Raw genomic sequence first — 23,078 nt, 5'->3', positions numbered from 1 at the left:
ATTAATAAGTAATGATAGCTGGTATCCAAGCCGTGCTGGAGGTAAAAGGAGAACCTAGTGCAGAGTGGCAAGCTTTCAGCCTGTCTCTGGGGGCAGGGAGTCCTTCCCCCAGCCTTTTTGGAGGGCAGGACAAGCAGTGTTGCTGCAAGACTCCATTCCTCTAAGCAGCAGGCCTGGGTGAACCTGAGCACCAATAACTTGATCTTCCTCTGTGCTACAGAGGAGGAAACAGTCGTCATCTAATGTGAAATAAAGCACAGATGGGATAGTTTTCTGTGTGTTGGTAATAAGAATAGCCTAGATTCACTTTATTCCACCTTATATTATCAACTTAAATTCCAGTCATCCTATGTAAATCTGTGGTACCTCAATTTTGGTTTATTCCAGACTAAACATCCTGCCTAAATCTCCCATCAATCCTAAAAGATATTTAATTTTATTACTACCTTACACCCTGTAATTTAATCAGCAAATACTCCACTTGTTTTTCACTCCTTCAATTTACTTTTCCGCCTAGTTCCTCTTCTTCCTTCCTGTGATGCTGTGTGATGAGGTCCCAGGTTACATATGGCAAACACATCCACATGGTAGTGAGGAGAGTGTTAAAGCAATGGAGCTGGATGAGAAAAGACAGTGAGCACTGATTGGGAGAGCTGCAGTTAGGTGACATGTTGATAATTCACACCTTGGGTCTGGAATTCAAAGCATTTCTGTGCCAAAGAAGACTCAAACATAAAATAAAACAATACATTCAATAGGAATACTTAGAAAATACTTAGGAATAGTTCAGTAATAGTTACAAATTGCAAGTCAGAATGCAGGATGACAGAAATCAGGGAGGAATCTGATAATTATCTCTGTCAGGAGAGTCAAACCCAGATTAAGAAGAAATATGATTTAAGATGGCCTTAGTGGATATTAATAGTGGATTGGCACTGTGCAAAAGGAAATCTCCAGCCAAGTATCAGAAGGCATTTTCTCACTGTTAGGATGTTAGATTAGAGAGCTGTCTCCCAAGGGAGGTGGTGCAAGGAGCTTCACTGTACGAGTCATTTAAAATTAGACTGAAACAAAGCACCTGCATATACCACAGGTGACATAGCTTCACTGGCAGGCAGACAACCTCAGTGACCTGACAAGTCTTAACCAGCTCTCCGTTCTATCATTCCATTTGATTTTAGACAGCTCATATTAAGGAAAATGAGGAAAAATAGGGTTTTTTTGTGAAGCACTCAAGTATACATTTCCTCAAGTGACTAATTACAAATGAAAAATACATAAATTATTATGAATATTCAGACAACTGATAGGTAAAACTAATGATTAACTGATCTATTCTATGGTTTGTGTCACTATTTAGGAAGTTTTTTAAAGCGTTCCCCCTCTCCCTCCCACTGAAATGATGAATTTTCCTTGCCAGAAGGTGAGACAGCCAGAGGTAATCAAATACATAAACAAAATCTAGTTATACCTGGAATTATTATGGTTAGAACATTTATTTTTGGACACCTACTGCTTGAAATATATAACTTTTCAGACACTTCTTGAGCAATGCCAAACCTAAAATGGTAGCAGCATAAAGGAAGACAGTGCTGGTAGACACCAGTCATGTCTGAGCAGCAAGACATCCTAAATCTTCTCTCCTGGGTTTTTCAGCTTGTATTTCAGAGGACTGAATACCTCATTTGCTTTTCTTTCAGCTCCAGCCATCATGGGCTCAACGGAAAAAGAAGGAGATTTAGCATAAAGTTTTGGGGGAGTTTACAGGAAAAGAATACAGGGAACAAGTTGATAGTTGATTCTTCATCCACTTCTGCTACTGAAATTCACTCTCTTCTTTATTATTCTTTATATTTATTCTCCATGATTGAAAAGGAATTAATATATCTGTAACTACATGTTGCAGAATGTAGGGGCAAAAAAGCAGAATGGCAAAGAAGAGTTCAGTGTTCTCAAAACAAGTATAACAGGTAATGTCCGTTGCAGAATCTTGGACTATTACTGAGGATATTTGACACTTTTATCAAATTATGTTTGAAGAACAGTAAATAAAATCTCAATATTTAGGAAAGAGGGAAATTTATCCAGTAACACGATTAAAACTATTCAAGGCTTTAAAACACACTTTGAAGAAGACCTGATTTCAGTTTGAGAGTTTTACTTGAACCCTTGTATAGGAAGAGACATTCATCTTAGCAAAACAATAATGAGGCAGAAGACAAAGATCCTACATTTTGAAGGGGTGATTTAAGAGTAAAATGAAACTTGAATCGGTATTTCAATGTAATTTTGAATGCCTTTCCAGACATTGTAGACTATCTTGTTTAGCCTCTGAAACTGTTCCAGAAAAGTGCAAATCTTACAGGTCATCTATAATATCTTCCAGTAACATGGGACCTATGTTGGATACCATTCATATACAAGAGAATCCCCAAAATGCAAAGGACAATTATGTTTAGGCCCTTGATTTGCTACCAAAGCAGAAATTTGTGAAGAAATTTGATACTGACAGAAAAGTGGATGGTGTGCTAGTCAGGAATAAAGGCCAAAAGTCAGAAACAATTTTCAATGTAGAAGAGGGGTAGAGAAATAAGGACAAGATATTCCATGATTGTCATATAGATCTTCATAAGTTTACAACAGCAGGAGGCTGGAATCCATTCCTGATTAAGAACCTAATGATGCAGAATGAAGGAGGAGGCTCTTGTACCCAAACCATGAAACCAGAAGCACAGAGTGTGTGCCAACAGGATGGCCAAACTGAGAGTTTTAAACTGGGAATTATAGGAGAGGTGAAGATTCCTCAACAAGCAAGTATGGATGGGACAGGCAAGCTTAGAGCAAGGGGAAATGGGAACAGAAGGGACATAGCAATTACCAAAACAAGGCCAAGTGAATCACTTTAAGCATAGGTGTATAAAGTAGGAAGTGCCTGTGGAACAATCTCGTGGGGAAAGCTCTTGAGACTTTTCTGCTAAAGGAGCATGCCTGGGTGCCTCTCTGAAATGCTTTGATGGAAATGGACACAGCATGGGGAACCAACAAGAGGAATTAGAAATCTATGTGCAGTTACAGTCAATGAGCTAATGGAAACACGGTGGGATAACTCACCCAACTAGGTTTCTGCAGTGGTTGGATACACGCTCTGTTGGTGCATTGGGTTACTCTTATCAAGTATTTTTACATATTTAGGTGCAAATCTATTTCACCGTCTATTGTCCTGTTTAAATAAAACAAGTTTTCCCAGCCTCTCTCTCTGTATATCAGGTGCTCCAAGCCTTTAATTGTATTCATGACCAGCTGAGCTTGCTCCACTATTCCCATGTATCTCTAGTACTGGAAAGCTCAGAGCTGGCTCACCAGTGGTGAGTAGATGGATGACCTCTGCCTTGGTCTGCTGGCGGTGCTGTTCCTAATGCAGCACAGGAGTTTTTCGATGTTCTTTGTGGCAAAGGGAAGTTGCTGACTTACATTCAACTTGTCCACCGGGACCTTTGTGTCCTTTTCTTCAAAGCTGCTTTGCATCCTCTTGGCTTCCTGTGTGTATTGGTGCCTGGGCTAATTTCCCTCCATAGATGCAGGACGTTGCATTTCCTTTTGTTGAACTTCATGACTTTTCTCTCAGCCTAATTTTCCAGCCTGTACAGGTCCATCTGAACAGCAGCACAACTATCTGGTGTATCCACTGCCAGTTCTGCATCATCTATGAACTTGCTGAGGTGCAGTCTCCCACTTTCTAAATCATTAATGAAGATGCTTGAGGAACAGTATTTGCCCCAATATCAACCCCTGGGATACACCACTAGTGGCTTGACTCCAGCTTGACTTTATACCACTGATCACAAACCTCTGGATGTGACTGTTCAGCCAGTTTTCAATCCATCTCCCTGTTCATTTATCTAATCCATATTTTTGTCAACATGTCTATGAGTGTTTTATTGGAAACAATGTCAAAAGTTTTACTAAGGCTCAGGCAAAAAAAATTCTCTGCCCTCTCCTCATTCACAAAGCTAGTCACTAGGTGATCTGAAGAGGCCCCTTCCTGCCTAAATGACTCTGGGAGTCTGTGATCTTAAGGATGACAGTTTCCTTGTCTGTGCCAGACAAGAAGAGTAGAGAGACTGTGGCAATCAGTCTGTCAGCTAAGAGACAGCTACTGTAATGTCCAAGTGATTGGCACTGTGTAATACCAGCTTTACTGATATGATTAAACCTGGAATCTGATCCCGACCTGTCAGGCTTCTTTTGCAATCCCAGGGAATTTAAGACCTGACTTCCTTTAAATTTATGCTCATCTGAGCTACTGATGAAAATGACAGCTCATGTCTGTATTTGTACCCAGTAGACTAAAACATCGATGCATTTCACTGACCTCTGAAGAGGCATCAGCCATGAGGTACAGTCCCTGTCCTGCTAAGAACCTGTTCTGGGAACTTAATCAGGTCTTCAGCTGTGTAAGAGTGTTCACCTAATCTACTCAACTCCTTCAGCATGTGCCCTGTAATTTACTGCACCCAAAGATCTGAAATTCTCAATATACAGAATAGACAAGGGGCTGAATGCCTCTAGGGGGTGATTAAGAGCATTAAGTTAAATACTTAACATTACATAGGGTGAATAACCTCTCAATCACATGCTGTTTTTCCTGGTGAATTCCTAACTCATTCATACAATGAAAATGTAAAGAAGGGAAAAGTTCAGTGAGGAAGATGGGCACCCAAAATTTATTTTTATCGGAACACCGTGTGTCTCATGACACATGTCATGTAAATTTTTGCAGTTGATAAACCAGAGGTGCTGTGGAGAAATTTTTTTTATTCCCTGAGCAAACAACACAAAGAAAGCATTGAAAATAGGTGGTTTGTTTTACCTTCTTTTGTCCTGATGACTGTGGAATGGCACTTCTGAAAGTAAATGCTATCTCACAAATCAATATATTACTGAGCACTCTCAGAATGAGGACTGGAAAGAATGAGATAAAGCAGAAAAGGAAAGTAATTATTCTGCAAATTGCAGTTCAGATGCATGAAGAATGTTATGAAAATATATCATTATTCTTTGCCCAACACTTTTTTTAGAAATAAAGATTTTACTGAAAAATTATGGCAGTGCTGAAAACAGTGGAAACTGCAGACTGTAATTAAAACAACAAAACAAGCCTCTCTCTGCACCCCCCAGTCTCCTTGTCCATTTTATATATTAACAGCATTGTGTAAGAACAATGCACTTCTAAGGGGAAAACAACCTGCCTCCAAAAATTGTCTTAGTAATAGTGTAGGGGTTTTTTCCTGAATCTTGCTTATCTAATTGGCTTGTCACACTTCGATAAAGGGATCTTGGAGTTCGTACTAGCTGTTACCAATGGAAGACATCACACCAAAATTAGTGTCTGGACAAGCCTTGGGCCATTAAGGCAAACACTGCAAACACACGCTCTACACACATAAGATAAAGAAGCTGATGAAACATTCAAAAACCAGAACAATTTTCCTAAGACATTTTGCTTTAATTTTATGCCTGGAGTGAATTTCTTTTTTTCCCCCATGTAACTTTCACTGACAAAATCACTGGTACCAAGAGTCAAAAACAGTTTTGGATGGAGTAAATTACTCATATCAGATAGACACCAAAAAAAAGCATACAGAATTCAGGTAGAGACTGCTTAAAGCCTAGAAGGTCATAGATGCAGGCTCTGCTTCAGCTGATTTCACTTAAGCCTCAATGTAGAAAATAACACCAACTTTTCACCTCCCGGTTCCTAAAAAAAAAATAAAAAATCTTTGTCCTTGCTTCTCCAAGCTTGCACTAAAGAGTGAGGCAAGAGGCTTACTAAGTCAGAGCCAGCTTAGCATCCTTGTGACACAAAACTCCTACTGGTGACAGTGTTCCTGTTAGAGGTTTCTACCTTACCCTTAAAGTATAACCCTGGCAAAAAACAGTAACAGCCCCACCCCTCCTATTGATGGCAAAAGAATATCTTTGCCTTACCCTAATCAACCAAGTGTACTCTCTTCATACCTAGGTTCTTCCATTTGCTAGAACCCACACTCACACTGCCAGTAACCCCTCTATGTGGAGGTTGCAAATAGGTAGCAAAGACTATGGACCGATATCAAAAAGGCACTGCTGGATAAGGTTATGAAGGAATTTTTAAAATAATGTTATGGGGGAATTCCTTAATTTACATTGCTTTGATTTGTTTTCTCTCTTTCCAGCTAAATTTCACCACTGAGCATAAAATCATGCCCTTCTTCACACCATCTGTTCCCTTTAATATTTTTTATAGCTGATTTAGTCAACATTTTAATTTGAATTTTCATTGATCAAGAGTTTTTTATCCCATCTCAGAGAGAAGCAGAGCTTTTTCAAAGATAATAACAATTTCAATAGCCTACAGGAGATTTTATTTCTATTTCCTTCAGCTGCAGATATTTTATGCTTGGCAGACTAGTATACAAATACAACTGGGGAAATATGACAATGAAACGTGTGCTAGGGATTACCAACACCACTACTTGCAACCAAAATCTCCACAGGGAGGTTAGAATTTTTCCCAAAGAACTCTCAATTATGAAGTTACAACAGCCAGCGGCTTTCAGTTAGCTCTAACTCATAAAGCAAACTTGTTTGACATATCCCAAGTGTCAGCTTGGTGGAGAGGATACTGCTTCCCTTGGCACACTCCTTGTCCATCTGTAGCAGGTGAAAAGCTCCTTGAAATAGCAATGGTGCAAGATCTGCTTCATGGCCTGTATCCTCTGCCGTGATGTCTCTGACTGGCCTTGCACATACTGGGCAAGGGAGGAGGAAATGCTTGCATCTTCCCCCTTGCCTCTCTATACAAGTATTTAAAAAACTTATCGTAGAAAACTGTTAATGGAATACTTTGTGACAGCGAGCAGCCTATGCAGTCTAATGTAATATAAAAAAGGTAGACTGGCTTGCTTTAGAATAGCCATTTTTGGGTTATTATATAACAAGCTGAATATAATTATCTTTAACAGAATATTTTAAGAATGCTGATAATAATATTGTTCCATACTAGTAGCTGTGCTTTAAAGTTGGTTTTTTTTGTTGTTTTTTGTTTTTTTTTAATGGGAATTATCTCCCACTAGATCAGGTTGCTGCAAGCCCCATTCAACCTAACTCTTGAACACTTCCAGGGAGGAGGCTTCCACAGCTTCCCTGTTCCACAGCAACCTATTCCAGTGTCCCACCATCCTCAGAGTAGATAATTTCTTCCTAATATCTAATCTAAATCTCCCCACTTTTAGGGCATTACCCCTTGTCCTCTTGCTACAAGCCCTTGTAAAAAGTCCCTCTCGAGTACTGCAGGCCCCCTTCATATCTCCAAGGATTAAGACTCTACAGTCACTCTGGGCAACCTGTGCTGGTGCTTGGTCAGCCTGTCGTACTACAGGCGTCCTCCTATCTGGGCTGCACCGTGCTGTCCACGCCAGCCAACACTGTTCTTGCTTTGATTACAAGGGCAGTAGGCCCAACACTGTCCTTGTTTGAATTGCAAGTGCTATGGGATGGGACAATCCGGCACTTTCTGACCTCAACTACTGGAGCAGTGAGTTGAGACAATCTGGTTCTTGTCCTGGTACGAGTACAGTGGGTTGAGTCAATTAGACACTCCCTAACTCTGTCTTGAACTCCTGTTGCCTGGGAAATGTACCCAAGACCCCTTCTGCCCAGACCACAGCCCACTCTGAAAGTTGCCAAGGTTACCTGGCAAGAATTATGGTTACAATGGAAAAGTACTGACCAAAGTCAATAATTTTGTGACCTTAAAAATACTGATCCTAAGTAAGGTCCTTAGATAGCAGCAGGTTGCTACCCCGTATTTCACAATGTGATTCAGATTGCCATCTGCTGATAGATGGCAATGAAGAGAAAAGATCAGACTGTCGGCTAACAGAAGCTGACAAAGGGAAAACAGTAATCATTTGGTACCAACATTTACTATAATCTGCAGAAAAGAGACATCTTAATCATAGATAAGCCTCTATATCTTGTGTGTGGCTGTGTGTGCATTTGTGTACGTGAGTTGATTTAGGAAACTGTTAAATCTTTAACCAAGTCACTGTGTTGATTATAGCAAATTGTTGATTACAGACTAATCAAGTTTTGCTAGAAAATCATATAACCTAAACTTGTGATTTATCATAATAGTGTTAATTAATTTTGAATTGCTGCTAGCTGAAAGTTATATAGGACCCATAACCACATGTTGAATTACTACACTGACATCACTGTAGTTAATTCCTTTAGACAAAAACAGTTGACAAAGTCTGGGACTAAGTCTATATCCAGATGCACCTAGACCCCTCTGTGAAGGAGTTTAGAAAGCCAAAGGGTTCTTTCTAAGGTTTGTAACTCAATGGGAGGGCCTACTTTAATTTTTTTTTTCCCTGATCCCTGTGTAAATCCCTCCAATCTGATTCTGACTTGATTTCCCCTGATCTCTGTATAAATAATCTCTCCTGATCCCTATGCAAATCATTCTAGTCTGATTTCAACCTTTGTAGATTCCTTCCATGTAGTATGTAATAAAGTGAGCCTTCTGTCAAACTCTGTTAAGTTAGACTTTTACCAAATCATATTTAAATCACTTTTTCTAATATATTTGATGATGATTCTTAACATGACCTGAAGTTCTCCTCTCCTCCACAAAAAATGGGTGTAGCCAGCTGGACGTTGTAAAATCTCAATTTGTGACAAACCACCAACCACTCTAATCCACAACACAACTTAACAATAAAAGACTGTTTTCTGATATTCAGATGGAATCTGCATTTCTGTTTGTGCCCACTGCATCTTCAGTTTTTCTTCTTACCTCTTTCACACCTCTTTCATACCTCTCAGCAAGCGTTCTTACGTACAACTGTGATAGCAATCAAATTGCTGGTCCGTGGACATCCACAGTTTGAATTTTGAATTTCTGCTAAGTGGTCTCATTTTTTTATTCTTCTTTTGCTTCCCTTGCTGACTGCTGTCATCTATTGTCCTTCATCTCATGCTGCAAGAGTAAACTCCTGAGGGAAGGGATCTCTTTTTTCCTCCTTCTGCAGCACCTAGCCAGTGATTTCAGGTCTATGCCTGGGGCTGGCTACCTGACATCATGTAGATAGAAATAGAAGCAAGTAAGATGGTCAGTTTGGTTCTTTCCTTTACAGCTCCTATAACCTCTATGCTTATTAGGGGAGAGCATTCATATGCCCAGAAAACAGTTCTCTGCAACTGAGGACTTAAACATTTTAGGTTTTTTGTTTTTTACTGTGGATTTTTCTCCTGGAGTCTGAAATTTGATGATGGAGTATGCAATGTAATTTGGGGGTGAACTAAGATCAAAGCAAGATTTTTGTCTTTGCATTCTTCTGATCTTCAGCAGCCTTGAGGAAGTTCTAAACTAGGACAGATATCAACATGCTGTGGTCATGGCTAAATCACATCCTATCGTTTCCTGGGGATGATTGAGGGAGCTCAGACTTACAGTTAAATCGGTCTGGAAAGACAAACCTAAACCCTGAAAAGCCACTCAGTTTGCAGATGCTATGGCTCCTCTCCTGCACCACTTTCAGTGATGGTGCACTGAATAGATTGCATTTTCCTCATGCTGGCAAGGTTTCTTCTGCATCAATAGGATCTGCTAAAGCTTATTCTATATTCCTGCTTTTTTTTTTTTTTTTTTTTTTTTTTGTATGTCTGTATGACATAAAATAACTCTAGATGTAGGTCATCAACTGGGATGCTATATTCCATTCTCTACCAGAATATTTGACCTTGATTTCTTATTGTATCTCCATTACTTTTACAAGAAATACTAGGGGAGCTGTCCACTGGCTAAAAAACCCCATGGATCTGCTTATTCTTTCATTCACACAGGGTAAAAAAAGTCATTATATATGAAAAGAGTATAAACCCAATATACAGATTTCCTTACACTCAAAAGGTTTTGTTTGTTTGTTTTTAATATCTGTAGGGGGTTTTTGTTTTTTTTAGTTGTTGTTTTTCGGTTTTTTTTTTATAAGAAACTGCTTTACTTTGAAACACAAACACTTCCTCTAGTGCTTGGGTTTTGTTGGTCTTTTATCTTGTTTTAATTAGCTCACTTGGGAAGTAATGTAAAACTGTTGGAGAAAAAGTCATATCAGTAGCTGAATCCTTCCTTTCGATTAACCATACAAATCCAGGTCCTCTTCCCACATTTATACTGCATTCCTCCACATTTGGCACAATCTACTTCTCTCAATGTCCTTCATTAAATTTTAAGGTCATCTTGATAGGAAACAGCCCATTCCCTTGTTTTGTGATAGCAGACAGCAAGATGCACACTTTTGTTCACCTGTTTTGAGTCCACCACAGCAGTCATGGACAGGGCTGCATGCTGCCCTGCAAAGTCCTGGAATACCCTGCTATTGAAACAGGGTATTCAATGTGAGATTAAAAAAAAAAAATCCCCACTCCTCCAAGGCCATAAATATGATTTTTTTAATGCCTTGCTGCAAAGCAGTTTCTGCTGAAATAATAGAAATACAGAAACTACAAACCAATCCTTACTACTACAGAGAAACCTTATCCTATTTTTACAAAATAATGTGCAAACAAGGGAAGAATCTAAGGGTCAGTTTTGCCCCCAGGGAACTCCTTACTACAGGTGGTTCAGGGAGGCAGAAGCATGGACAGGCAACCAAGGGGAAACAGAAATATTTTCCTACAGGAAAGCCGGGGAGGGACTTTTTACAAGGGCTTGTAGCAAGAGGACTAGGGACAATGGATGAAAACTGGAAGAGAGGAGATTTAGATTAGACATAAGAAAGAAATTCTTCACTATGATGGTGGTAAGACATTGGAACAGGTTGCCCAGGGAAGCTGTGGAAGCCTCCTCCCTGGAAGTGTTCAAGGGCAGGTTAGATGGGGCTTGGAGCAACCTGATGTAGTGGGAGATGTTTCTGTCCATGGCAGGGGGGGTTGGATCTAGATGATATTCAAGGTCCCTTGCAACCTAAACCATTCTATGATTTCCTGGGTAGACAGTGCAGAATTGAGAAGGCCAAAGAACAGCTAGAGCAGAAATTGCTGAAGGATATCAAGGGCAACAGGGAAGTTTTCTACAGCCACAGCAGCAACAAGAGTAAGACTAGGGAGAACATGGGCCTGCTGCCAAGTGTGGTAGTTGACCAGGTGATGGAGAGCACAAAAAAGGCTATCTCAGTGAAGGACTCAATGTCTTTATTCCTTCCACCTTTACTGACAAGATCTGCTGCTCAAACCCAGGCCTTTCAGACCTTTGGTAGCAAAGACAGACAGAGACATGCACTCCTCATGGTACAGAAGGACCAAATTATGTACTAATTATGTCAGCTGAACATATGAAAACCCACAGGACTGGATAGGATGCATCTGAAGGTGCTGGGCAGCTGACTTGACTGGAACCATTCTCTATCATTTTTGAAAAGCTGTGGTGATAAAGGGAGCAAAGGCTAGAGAAGGCAACTGTTTAAACTATCTTCAAAAAAGGCAAGAAGAATTTAGGAAACATACTCTGAAAAAAAATCAATTATATGATTCATAAGAAAGTGTTAATAGGGAAGTATTATGGAAGCTTCAGTATACCTTGTCTTTAGAAAAGAAAACTTACCCAATAGTTTTCAAAAGTTCTCAGGTTGACAAAATGGAAAGTCTTGTAGCAATGAGGATTTTCTCTATGTGTAGTAGGAATAACCTCCCAAATAATTTCTGCCTGTAGTTTATGGTATTTACCAGAAAACTACTTGCTACAGGAAGGTGATAATTTTTTGTCTGAAGGTGAATAATGAGAAATATCACAAATAAAAATGTGTAATATCTAAGAGAACATAAAACCCAGAGGAACTTCATTAAGCATAATAACATGGTAATTACATGGAAACTGGATTTGATATAACAAACATTGTGTCTTTCCAGAAATGTATTAAAAAATTGAGGTCTCTGTAACTGAAAAATGTAGCAAAACATTTCTCCAGAGCAATGACACATTGTTATGATTCATAATTTGAGAAATTATATTAAAAAAAAAGTTAATAACTACAGAAAAATATATGCATTACCAGTGTGATAGCCTGATAGCTCAGGGTGTACAGAGTTTGACATTCTTCTTCCAATGCAGTCGATATTTAAACTTAAAGAGCACAACACATACTGCAGTAGAAGTTCAGTTAGAAACATAACTGAAATGCACACATAGACTGGTTGTGATCTGTTTTATAAAAAACCCCACAGTCAAAACCTAATCATAGAGTCCTAGAACATGTGGGGTTGGACAAGACCCTTAAAGGTCATCTAGTCCCAGCCCCCCTACAGTGTGAAGGGATCTTTTTAACTAGATCAGGTTGCTCAGAGCCCCATCAAGACTGGCCTTGAATGTGTCCAAGGATGGGACCTTCACCACCCCTGTGGGTAACACAATCCAGTGCTTCACCACCCTCATTGTAAAGAACTTCTTCCTAATGTCTAATCTAATTCTACCCTGCTCTAATTTAAGACCATTGTTCCTCGTCCTATCACTACACACCCTTGTAAAAAGTCCCTCCCCAGCTTTCCTGTAGGCCCCCTTCATGTACTGGAAGGTCTCTATAAGGTCTTCCTGGAGCTTTCTCCTCTCCAGGCTGAACAATCCCGGCTCTCTCAGCCTGTCTTTTTATGAGAGGTGCTCCAGCCCTCTGATAATTTTTGTGGCCCTTTGGACTCACTTGAACAGATCCATGTCCCTCCTGTGTTGAGAGCTCCAGAACTGGACACAGTACTTGAAGTGGGCTCCTATGAGAGCAGAGTAGGGGGCAGAATCATCTCCTTTGACCTCCTGGCCATACTTCTTTTGATGCAGCCCAGGATGCATTTGGCCCTCTGGGCTGTGAATGCACATTGTTTGCTCATGTCCAACTTTTTGTTGACTAGGAGCCCCAAAGTCCTTTCTGCAGGGCTGCTCTATCACATCACCTCCTAGCTTGTATAGATAATGAGGATTGCCCCTACCCAGGTGTCATGGAGGCATAATTCTATACTGAAATAGACAATGCTATACGGCAGCCTTTAATTAATCCCTCTACTAGTGCAGGAATATTTCTACTAATAACTACTTTTAAAATTCCTAGGAGATGAAACTTGGATCTCCACCTCTGGATGTTATTTTAACGTTTAAACCACATCAGTATGAGAAAATTTGTTTCCAATATGAAATATATATGTTCACCTTTTCCAGGTAACCCACATTAGCTCTGATTACTTATTTGCCCAAATTTGAATTACCTATATTCACCCACTGGGTTCACACATTTTAAATTGTCCGAGCTTCTCAAACATTACTCAACAAACTTCTATCTGATGAGTTCTCTAAATTTATTCCCTACAGCTCTCCTAGTAATATGCATTACTTTTGTCTGGACCCTTTAGTTTGTTAATTCCTTTCTGGTAGTGACTAAACAGAATTAGAAAGAATAGGGCAGTTGTTGGTCTGAGCTGACAGGTCAATGCAGCTCAGAAAAAAAAGCATGAAGGCAAAGGTAATTCCTTGATTTCTCTGCAGTCAAGACTCTCTTAGAGCTGATTTAGTATAAATACAAAATAAGCTACATTGGCAACTGTTTCAGTGAGTCTGAGCAGAAGGGGTTTCTGGAGCACACAGACCCATATAATACGTGCTCTGTGGCACCTGGGCCTACTCTACATCCTGGGAACTCAGGTGAGCAAGGTGTTATGTGTCTGGGGAACAAAAAGAGCAAAAGTAAGTGTTTTGATGTCACCAGAGATCTTGTCTCTGGATGCTAGGGAAGACAGAGGCCTGATTTCCCAAAACAAAAGCAGCCACACACCAGAAATACCAATTATTAAAATAACAAATGTTTATATAGCCTCCAATTCAGAACAGAGAGAAAGGATACACTCTGTTGCACTAAATCTACATTTCTGATAGTTTAAAAAGGTACTGTAGAAGTTATGAAAGTTGCCCTTTATGTTGCAATATTGTAATTTCAAAAAGCAGCTGTTTTTCCTAAAAAAAGAAAACCATGTTTATTCAATTTTGATTCCTTTCTTATCGCTTGCTTGAAAAAATGACAAAATACTCAAACTTCAAAAAAAGAAGTAAATGTGAAGTTTTATGCTTTAAAATGCATTAACAAATGTAGATAGGATTCCTTATATGTGTTGATACATCCACTGGCATCATATTTTTTAGCTTCTGAGCATTTACATTTTTGAGGGATATGCCTCTCACTCTATTTTTTAACAAAAAAAATCATTAGTTCTTTGCATTTCATATTCAATATGAGATTCAACTCCTTCCTCTGCCCCAAGGGTAAAGGCAGAAACACAACAAAGCACATAAAATCTTACTAAAATAGAGTAGGTACAAAACTCAATCAGATCATGAAGTCACTGAATGTATTTTGGATTTCTTTTTGTATTTTTTGACCCAAATGTTGACATTTTCTCTGAATATGGTGGTGAGAAGTGGAGATCAAATTGATATTGCATCTACCACTTCAAGAGGCATTTTCACCAGGAATGTGATCTTTACTATGAAGTACCTCATTTCATTTGTATATGTCCTTGACAACAATTTCTGTTGTTAAAAGACATGGCATTTGAAGGACTATTTCTATTTTTATCTATATACATTATACATCTACCTTCATTATTCCTTTGTTTGCCATTTTAAATCAGAATATTTCATTAACTATGGTGTTTAGGTCTTAGGAAGGTAGTATTTTATTATCTTTATTTTGATTCATTTCCTTTGTATCCCTTTGCTATAGTGTGCCCAGGATGTCACGTTCATAAGGGAATGCTGCATACAGTAAGTGGGTGGAATTTTGAGTCCCTTAAAAATTTTTACATGAAATAATGGAACAAAAACTACTGGAATCAAACACATCTTCATAAAACTATTGTCACCAATTAAAAACTTCATTGCCTATGTGAATCAGTCTTTAATTCATATTTTAAATTGACAGATAGTAAAATGGAATATTCATTGAAAATGCATTAGCTGAACAGAAGGGTTTAAATCATTAAGGTTTTAAGGTAAATTTGGCTTGAAAGATGGAATGAAAGCCTATGCAAAACTTCATGTCTCCTTGGATATGAGAACTCTCTGCAGGTGAATGGAATCAGAGCACCTCCTGGTGTTGGTTGTGTGCTGGTGAGTCACCAGTAAGACTTCAGCTTCAACCCACATTCCCTTTTTCATAGTGTCACAACTGAAAACATCTAAACTGACCCCTTAGAACTGTTCCTGAAACAACTGTAAGTTTTGTGTCCTCAAATAAGTAACACAGAACACTAAGGTTTCACCAATGCGACGTATTCAACTTTTTGAAAAAAGAAACAATAATTACAGAGTTCTCGAATAATAAGGAATTTCCAGCTAACGTTCAGCCTTCTGCCAAACAATACTCCATCAGAGAACAAACAAACAAACAAACAAATAAATAAAGGTGAAATTCTGTCTCTATTAAGCCAGCTGGAATTTTACCAGAGGCCAAGGGGAATCCATGATCATGTAAGCCAGTGAAAGGTTTCACTGAGCTTTGAATTTTAAACAGTCAATGAACTTACAAACTCGAGATAATTCCAAACAATCAAACAAATGATAAAAAGTGGACTTTTGACTTAAGTCAGTGGCAGAAGGACTAAAGGAATTGCTTTTCATCATACGAAATTGAGGCTGATTGTTACATTAATAGTATATAAGATATACTTTATAAAGCAACTGTTATGGAGCTCTTGTAAGGCAAACAACAATTTGACAGAAAAATAGAAGTTCCACTTAGTACATTATTCATAGATGTACTGGTTGAATGCACTTATTTTCATAATTTTGCCACATCTTTAACAGATATGAGCAAGCTTTTTTATGTCTGCATTTCTTACAGAGTTAGACACTGCTAAAATCCCTCTTGCTGTTGTGTATTTGAAATGCATTTATGTCCTTATGGATTAACAAAAAAAAACACATTTATTTTTCCTACAGTATTTATGCACTGAAAAATTATTGCTATTTCTGGTACTGCTACTGCATATGTTACTGTTAAAAGGCAATTCTACGCATAGCTTGCATTAATCTTACCTTCTTACATTATTACTACTTACTAATGATGACTTACCATAACCTTCAATCATGTCCCTTAACATATCTGGGATTTGGAAATAATATTGAAGTGGTTACATTTCCATTTATGAGCACTGGCATTCTTAACCACTATACATTTCAAGTACATTTTAAGTTTATGGGTATGCTGCAATGGCTATGAAATTTTGCTGATCTAATAAGGATATGGGAAAAGCCTTTGAAGTCACTGATCCAAGAAGCCTCCATATAAGTTCTGACATATCAGAGAGATGACAACCCTTCTATTGGAGAAGTCATAAAAGGTAGAACACACCTATAAACACAGTTTATCTGTTCATCACACCTTTGTTATTCTGCATTTTCTAGATTTGCACAGATTTTTCCAATTCAAAGATCATCTTCATTCCAGAAACTGGAAAAGAAACGTGGATTATTTTGCTGGGAAACATCCTCCTGTGCTACGTAAAATCATAGAATGGTTGGGTTGGAAAGGAGATTAAAGATCATCTACTTCCAAGCCCTCTGCATGGGCTGGGACACCTCCCATTAGACCAGGTTGCAAAAATCCCATCCAACCTGCCCTTGAACACTTCCAGGGATGGGGCATCCACAGCTTCTCTGGGCAACCTGTTCTGGTGTCTCACCACCCTCACACTACAGAATTACGTTCTAATGTCTGACCTAAATCTCCTCTCTTCCAGTTTTAATCCATTACCTGTTGTCCTCTCACTACAAGCCCTTGTAAAAAGCCCCTCCTCAGCTTTCCTGTAGCCCTTTCAGGCACTGGAAGGCTGCTATACGGTATCCCTGGAGCCTTCTCTTCTCCAGGGTGAATGGCCCCAGCTCTCTCAGTCTTTGTAGGAGAGGTGTCCTAGCCCATCTTCATGACCTTCCTTCGGACTTGTTCTGAGAGCTCCAGGAGCCTGCATAGCAGAGGCAGGTGGCTTTCACTGGCAACTCTGGTACAGAAAAATGCTTATTATGCTTATTATACCTTACTCCAAGAACTGTGTTGGAAACAAGTTTTATCTCCAATGAAGTTATTCTGGGCCAACTTGCTATAGTAAATTGGAATTCTGTTAAAAATAAGAAAGTGAAACCCTTAGAATTTGGCTGACCTATTATATAGAGACCTCAAAATAACTGAGTTTGGTGCGACAGGTCCCTGCCACAAATGGCTGTGCATTGGTGTGATTCACTGGAGTTTTAATACAAATTCAGAACTCATTGACAATTTCACTTAACAGGACTTGGACTGCTAATTTCAGAGTGGAAGTGAGCCTTCTATTATTCTTTCTCTCATTCTGCATTGAATAGTGTCACCTTGATAGTCATGCAACTTTATCACAGGTAAGCTGCAAAATGTGCAACAACTGTTTGTGGACCTTATAAATGTTTACAATAATTCATAACTATAAAGATGGCTTGGACTTCGTAGCAGTTGCTTAAAAAGGCATGAATAGAAAAGGTCAAAATAATAATTGATTTGATCCTATTGAAGCTAAGTACTTTCATATTTCTAGAACTAGTAAAAAAAGAGATCTGTGGGGTTTTAATCATGAACATACTGTTGCTTTTCTACAGCACTTTCAAATACTACAGTCATTCACAGTTATTACAAAAGTGGCAGACAAAGAAAGCCATATTCAAAGCCTAAGTAGTAAGGAGGTCACAGAATATGCTGGGGTTTAATTCTTAAGGTTTTATAAATTAAAAATGTGTTTAAAAACTAAAAAAAGAATGTTGTTTTTATTTAAAAAAACACCAAAAAACCCTATAGAACTCCACTTTTCTAAGAATATATACTGATTCCACTTTTAGATTATATTCTGTCCAGGCTGGAATCACAACAGTTATTTGCTTACAGCAGAAATAAAATTTTTCACTGGTTTTCTCATTACTGTGAGAAAATACCACCCCTCTCAACAACACTGAATACTATAATTAATAATGCAAAGACTCAAAGTCAGGTAAGTCTCCACTTGGCCTCCTTCTCCTCTCATTTTGGATGTTTCTAATTCTCTTTGGAATTCATACAGCAGAAGGTAAATTGACTGAATCACCCCTTCTAGTCAAGAAGTGGTGGAAAACAAGACACCAACACAGAATCTGTCTTTTTAACTTAACTAAATGAGAAATCCCTTATTTAAAAGACTTTTCTGGTAGACACAAATAGGTACATTGAGGCGATGGTTGCACAATCAGCATAGACTGACTCAGCTAAGCTATAGAAACATAACTAAATATATAATCCTTTATTTTTTCAAGAAAAAAAAAGGAAATAAAGAAAACTTCAAACCAATATACTAAGAATCATTAAGAATATGGGTGATTAATTACAGAGGCATGATAACCAGCACTAATAAGGAGAGAAAATTAATCTCACAGAACATAAACACTCACATAAGTTGCTTGATCTGTAGAAGGATTCAAGAATTATCTTCTATTAGTGGGGCAAACTGAAAATTTCTTTTCTCTGGTTGGTATAATTGTCACCAGTAAACTTAATCACTGCAGGCTTAATGTGCTCAGGAAAACTTGTGACAGAATGATTAGCAAACTCCTTCCCCAAGGAAGGTACTACAGTCATGAGGAATTAATCAGGAAAAGGGGAGTGGAACTTTGTAAGGTCATGTTCAAAAGTCTTTGTATGGGAACAGAAGAAACAGTCTGTAAAACAGGTGTAATGTGTTACCTATTATTGGCCACAATACATAGACAGATAATGTATTATCTATTCTTTTTCAGGATGCACATCTGGTGATTGAGAAACCTGGGAACTGAAGACAGGACTTATGCAGAAAGTGGTCTGTGGAGTTTACTCTGCATTCAGTTTCTGACTTCTCAGCTTCAGTGAACTTGTCATCTGTGATCAGCAAATGATGTGACAGACATTGCATAGTCACAACTTTGGACCTCTTGTCAGCTGGGTCTGCAGCCAGCTTGATTTATGCAGACTTCCTCAACCAGTATTTCACCTTGCTGTCCACTCAGCTCTGGTAGCTGGTATTAAAAGACACTTCCCAGTATCCCTCAAGGGACAGAAGAGCACTGTGAATTAATTTAACCTAGCAGTTCTATCTCTACAAACTTGCCACAAACTAATGACATTACACGGTAAAGCAATGACAGATTTGTGCTATGCTTAGACTCCTTTAATGTTAAACACCTAAGGTAACAAAAAAGAAACTTCAAGAAAGGCTTGTTGTTTAATGAATCTCTGATATACATAAAATTGTCATGCTGTATTAAAGTTAGGTAACTTCTACCATTAGGTGTCAGACAATGGTGAGAGTAGAAAAAGAAAAGAGAACATATTTTTCTTTATTTGACCTTCTTTAATGGAAATCTTTGTTACAAGGTCTGTATTGATATAACACTTTATGAAAATTTATTTACTTTCCTATGAGTACTTTGTGCTGATTAGGTGAGGAAGGATTACCTTCTTTACTGCTATTTATAACATAGCTAATGATTTTCTTTGGGATGAATAGCTTCTTATCTTCAGATGCTTTCCCTGACAGGGACAAAGTCAGGACAAAAAGTCTTCATTGCTTCTTTTGCTACAAGGTACAAATAGGGGGCTGCTTCCTGTAAATGGTTCTGTTCATCCAGGTATTATCATGTGTATGGGTAGTATTTTTCATAACAAGAGTGTTCCCTGTCATTTTGAAGATTACAGTAAAAGACCTGTTCATTACTCAGTTACCTTAAATGCTAGTGTAATCTGTAAAAAAATAATATGATATTATTCTGTTTTTATTAAAATGCCCTGCTATGTAACTGCCCTTCCATTTATAGTAGTTTCACTTTCAGGATAGCTGTGTTTTGGAAAAGGTTTAAAATCAGATGAATCATCAGTTCTACTGGGAAACACTGTTCTGAAACAAGATACTGGCTCTTTGCCCCATTTACAGACATTTTCTAATTCAGTTATTAGGGCAGTTCCTATCTCTCTGCCATATTACAAAATCAATGAGTTCTTTTCAATAACTTTACAAAGCCCATAAGAAATGACAAAGCAAATCCTGTTTTACCTCAATGTTGAGGTTTCAGCCTCTGATATAGATTTGTACTTGCAGGATCACATATACAAAGGAAAAGGGCCAGCCTTACAACTGGGTTCTGTTGCAAAGTTTGTTTATCCTATTATAGAAAAGCATCTGCTTGCTGAAATTTTGTGGAAATCTCAAGTATTTGGCATAAAGAACTAGTGTTTCTTTCCTGTAGGTGCAATGTATTATCCTGTTTCTCTTAACCAGTATAATATACTAAAATGACAATGAATCCATATGCATTTAGCTTTGATATATGAAAATATTTTCATAATTGCCATATGGCTGATCACAAATTTCTCATAATTACACATTGGTGTAAATACACATAACACATTTGTAATGGGATATCCCAGTGCAATTCCATCAAATTATAAGAACGCATAATGGAAACATGAGACAGATGTAGCAGTAAAAGCATGCTTACCTTCATATGTTCCACTTTCTAAGAGAGCACCACTTTTCTCCAATTCCATAAAATCTTCAACAGTGATGAAAATATAGTCCACTCCAGGGACTTCTCCCTCCTTATGTGGCCTTGTGGTGCCTATTAATAAGACAAAAGACACAGTGTCAAGCACATGGCCTAAATACAGAATCATCTTTTTGAAAGTTTTTGAAAAACTACAAATGAAACCATTTATGCAGCACATTATATATTATATTATATATCCTCACTCCTTGTGAGGATGTCTTTCAAAACAAAATGGCTACATTTGTTGAAGCTGATAGAGTTTTATGAGATGCATGTTTAAGATAATGCAAGACATTTTCCAGATGCATATTTTTTATTCTCACTAATGGCAATATATCATACTGCTATTTTTTTTAATGTTACTAGAAAGACTCCCAGTGACAACAGGCATGCAGAGGTAACACAAATATTAGATGTATATTTTCTATGGGTTCAAACAAAGTCTTGTCTACAATTAATCTGTTTCAAGATCTTTTAAACATGCATTTAGTATACAAAATATTAAATCTGTAAATAAATCTGTACGGGTTATATTCACGTTGCTTGTTTCAATGCCAGAAGTGGACTTGATAAATGCTTAGGCTTAATGGACTGAGTGATTCACATCACCTAACCGTGCTGACAGACCTCAAAGTTACCTATATTTAGTTATTGCTCCTCTTTGTCATCTCTGGATGACAGAACTCCATAAACGCTGACAGAAATATTTCATACTTGCTGAGTAGTCACTCAGCTTAGCTAGCAAAAGTTGAACTGTTACCAGGAAAGCATCTGAAATTGACCTAATTTCCTAATGGTCCAGTTTATTGAAGTCAGAGTATCCCAACCTTGACTGAAACCACGAAGTCTCAAAAGTCCATTTGGAAATGGAAGAGTTATAGGTCCTCCTCAGTCTCAGAGTGTTTGAAACATCTTAATCAATCAATTCTTTATCAATACTGTAGTGATCACATCATGCTCACAAGGTATGATTTCAAGATTGTTGACACTGGCAAGTGGCTAGAAACCAGATCTTCCACTTCCTGGAGGAACATTTAGTATTATGATATTGTATAAAAGGTGCTGACTCTTCCTCAGTTATTAATCCACCGACTTAAAGACTGTATCATGACTCTCACATTATGCAGTAGTGACTGAGACATCTTTTTAAGTCAGCTAACATAAAATCTATTTCATCTACTTTTTAATGTCCATTATTCAGACATCTGCATTTAAACCTCTTGAATAATTTTGTGTGAGACTCATCATGAGATTAAGAAAAGTGTAAATGTCTACATTTCTGCCATGTATATAAACTATTACAGTCAATACAAATCTCATCAACGGTGGAAGCAAGACAGCTATTCAGCTGCCTGCCTGCTAAGAGCTCAATTCATCTGGCCATACAGAGGTCTTTGTACGTTGCCTCACACATCCATGTGAAGTTAGCAGATGTTCAAGGGACAAAATATCCCTTGCATTGCCCCAAATGCACTAAATTATCCTTTGCACTGCCCAAAATGCAGCTGTCCACTCTAATGGAGACTTCTGTGCAACAAAGAGCACAATAGAAGTGCAAGGTTCTTTCAGTGACAATGACAGGGCTCCTGTGCCCTCAGTGACCCTTACTGGCCAGTGCTCACTTTGCCAAGGCACTGGGTGGCCTTCAGAGCTGTGCAAAGTGCTTGCTGTTGGTGGAGACATAGACATAAGGTTGCCTTAGGTTAACTGGACTGCTTGTCTTAGATACCTTTCTCTCCTCACAGGCAGCCTTAATGTCTATGGCAAAGACTGAGCCTGAGAGGCTAATATTTTAGTAGCTAACATCAGGAATATGTTTTGATAAACCTCTAAGACACCCTAATTTGTCTGATTCCAATTCCCTTTTCATCTCAACATTTAAAACTATTTGACTGTTTATTTCTGGGGATTTCATATTTGCAGAAATGGGTTCATTAGGTTTATTATTATTGTGTTCCAAGGATAGTATGGTTAAAGCATTCAGACACTTGGATTGTCCTTAAATATGTTGAATTTACTCCCCATCTGACCCCTCAGGATGCAGCAGCATCCTCAAAAATCTCTAGTTCTTTCTGAGAACTGTGCAGAAGCACAGGGATCCTGGCAAGCCCCCAAGCTCCTTGGGAGCTCTGATAACTCCAGAGACATCAGATGTTTTATCTGCATGTTCTCTCCTGAGGAATTTTTCACTCCCAAAGTCTATTGACAGGAACTGTATCTTCCTCATAAAAGACTTTGGCAAATCAAGACTATGTTTTTGCTAGACATGGCACAGGGCATATTAGGTGTGTAACTGCAGCTTACTGTTTCTTCAGTATTTTTATGTACCCACACTAGAACCACCAGAAATTTATCAATAAGACAAAAATACAAGCTACATAAAATGTGGAGGTAAGCCCTGCTTTGTGTGGGAAGTTGGACAATATGACCT

At 38.3% G+C, this 23,078-nt stretch overlaps 1 protein-coding gene across 2 annotated transcripts in view; it reads right to left on the bottom strand.

The window, feature by feature from the left end:
* Positions 1-23,078, bottom strand: part of MAGI2 (membrane associated guanylate kinase, WW and PDZ domain containing 2) — a 746,179-nt gene that overhangs the window by 289,078 nt on the left and 434,023 nt on the right. For both annotated transcript variants that reach the window (XM_010001790.1, XM_010001791.1), the window contains exon 3: positions 20,600-20,719. In XM_010001790.1, coding sequence (XP_010000092.1) covers positions 20,600-20,719 — 120 coding nt within the window. The remainder of the gene's footprint in view (positions 1-20,599; positions 20,720-23,078) is intronic.

Source organism: Chaetura pelagica, unplaced genomic scaffold (genome assembly GCF_000747805.2).
Source record: "Chaetura pelagica isolate M959 unplaced genomic scaffold, ChaPel_1.0 scaffold137, whole genome shotgun sequence".
In the NCBI taxonomy this organism is placed as follows: Eukaryota; Metazoa; Chordata; class Aves; order Apodiformes; family Apodidae; genus Chaetura; species Chaetura pelagica.
Note: the sequence above shows the minus strand (reverse complement) of the source record. Positions and strands in the feature narration are given on the sequence as shown.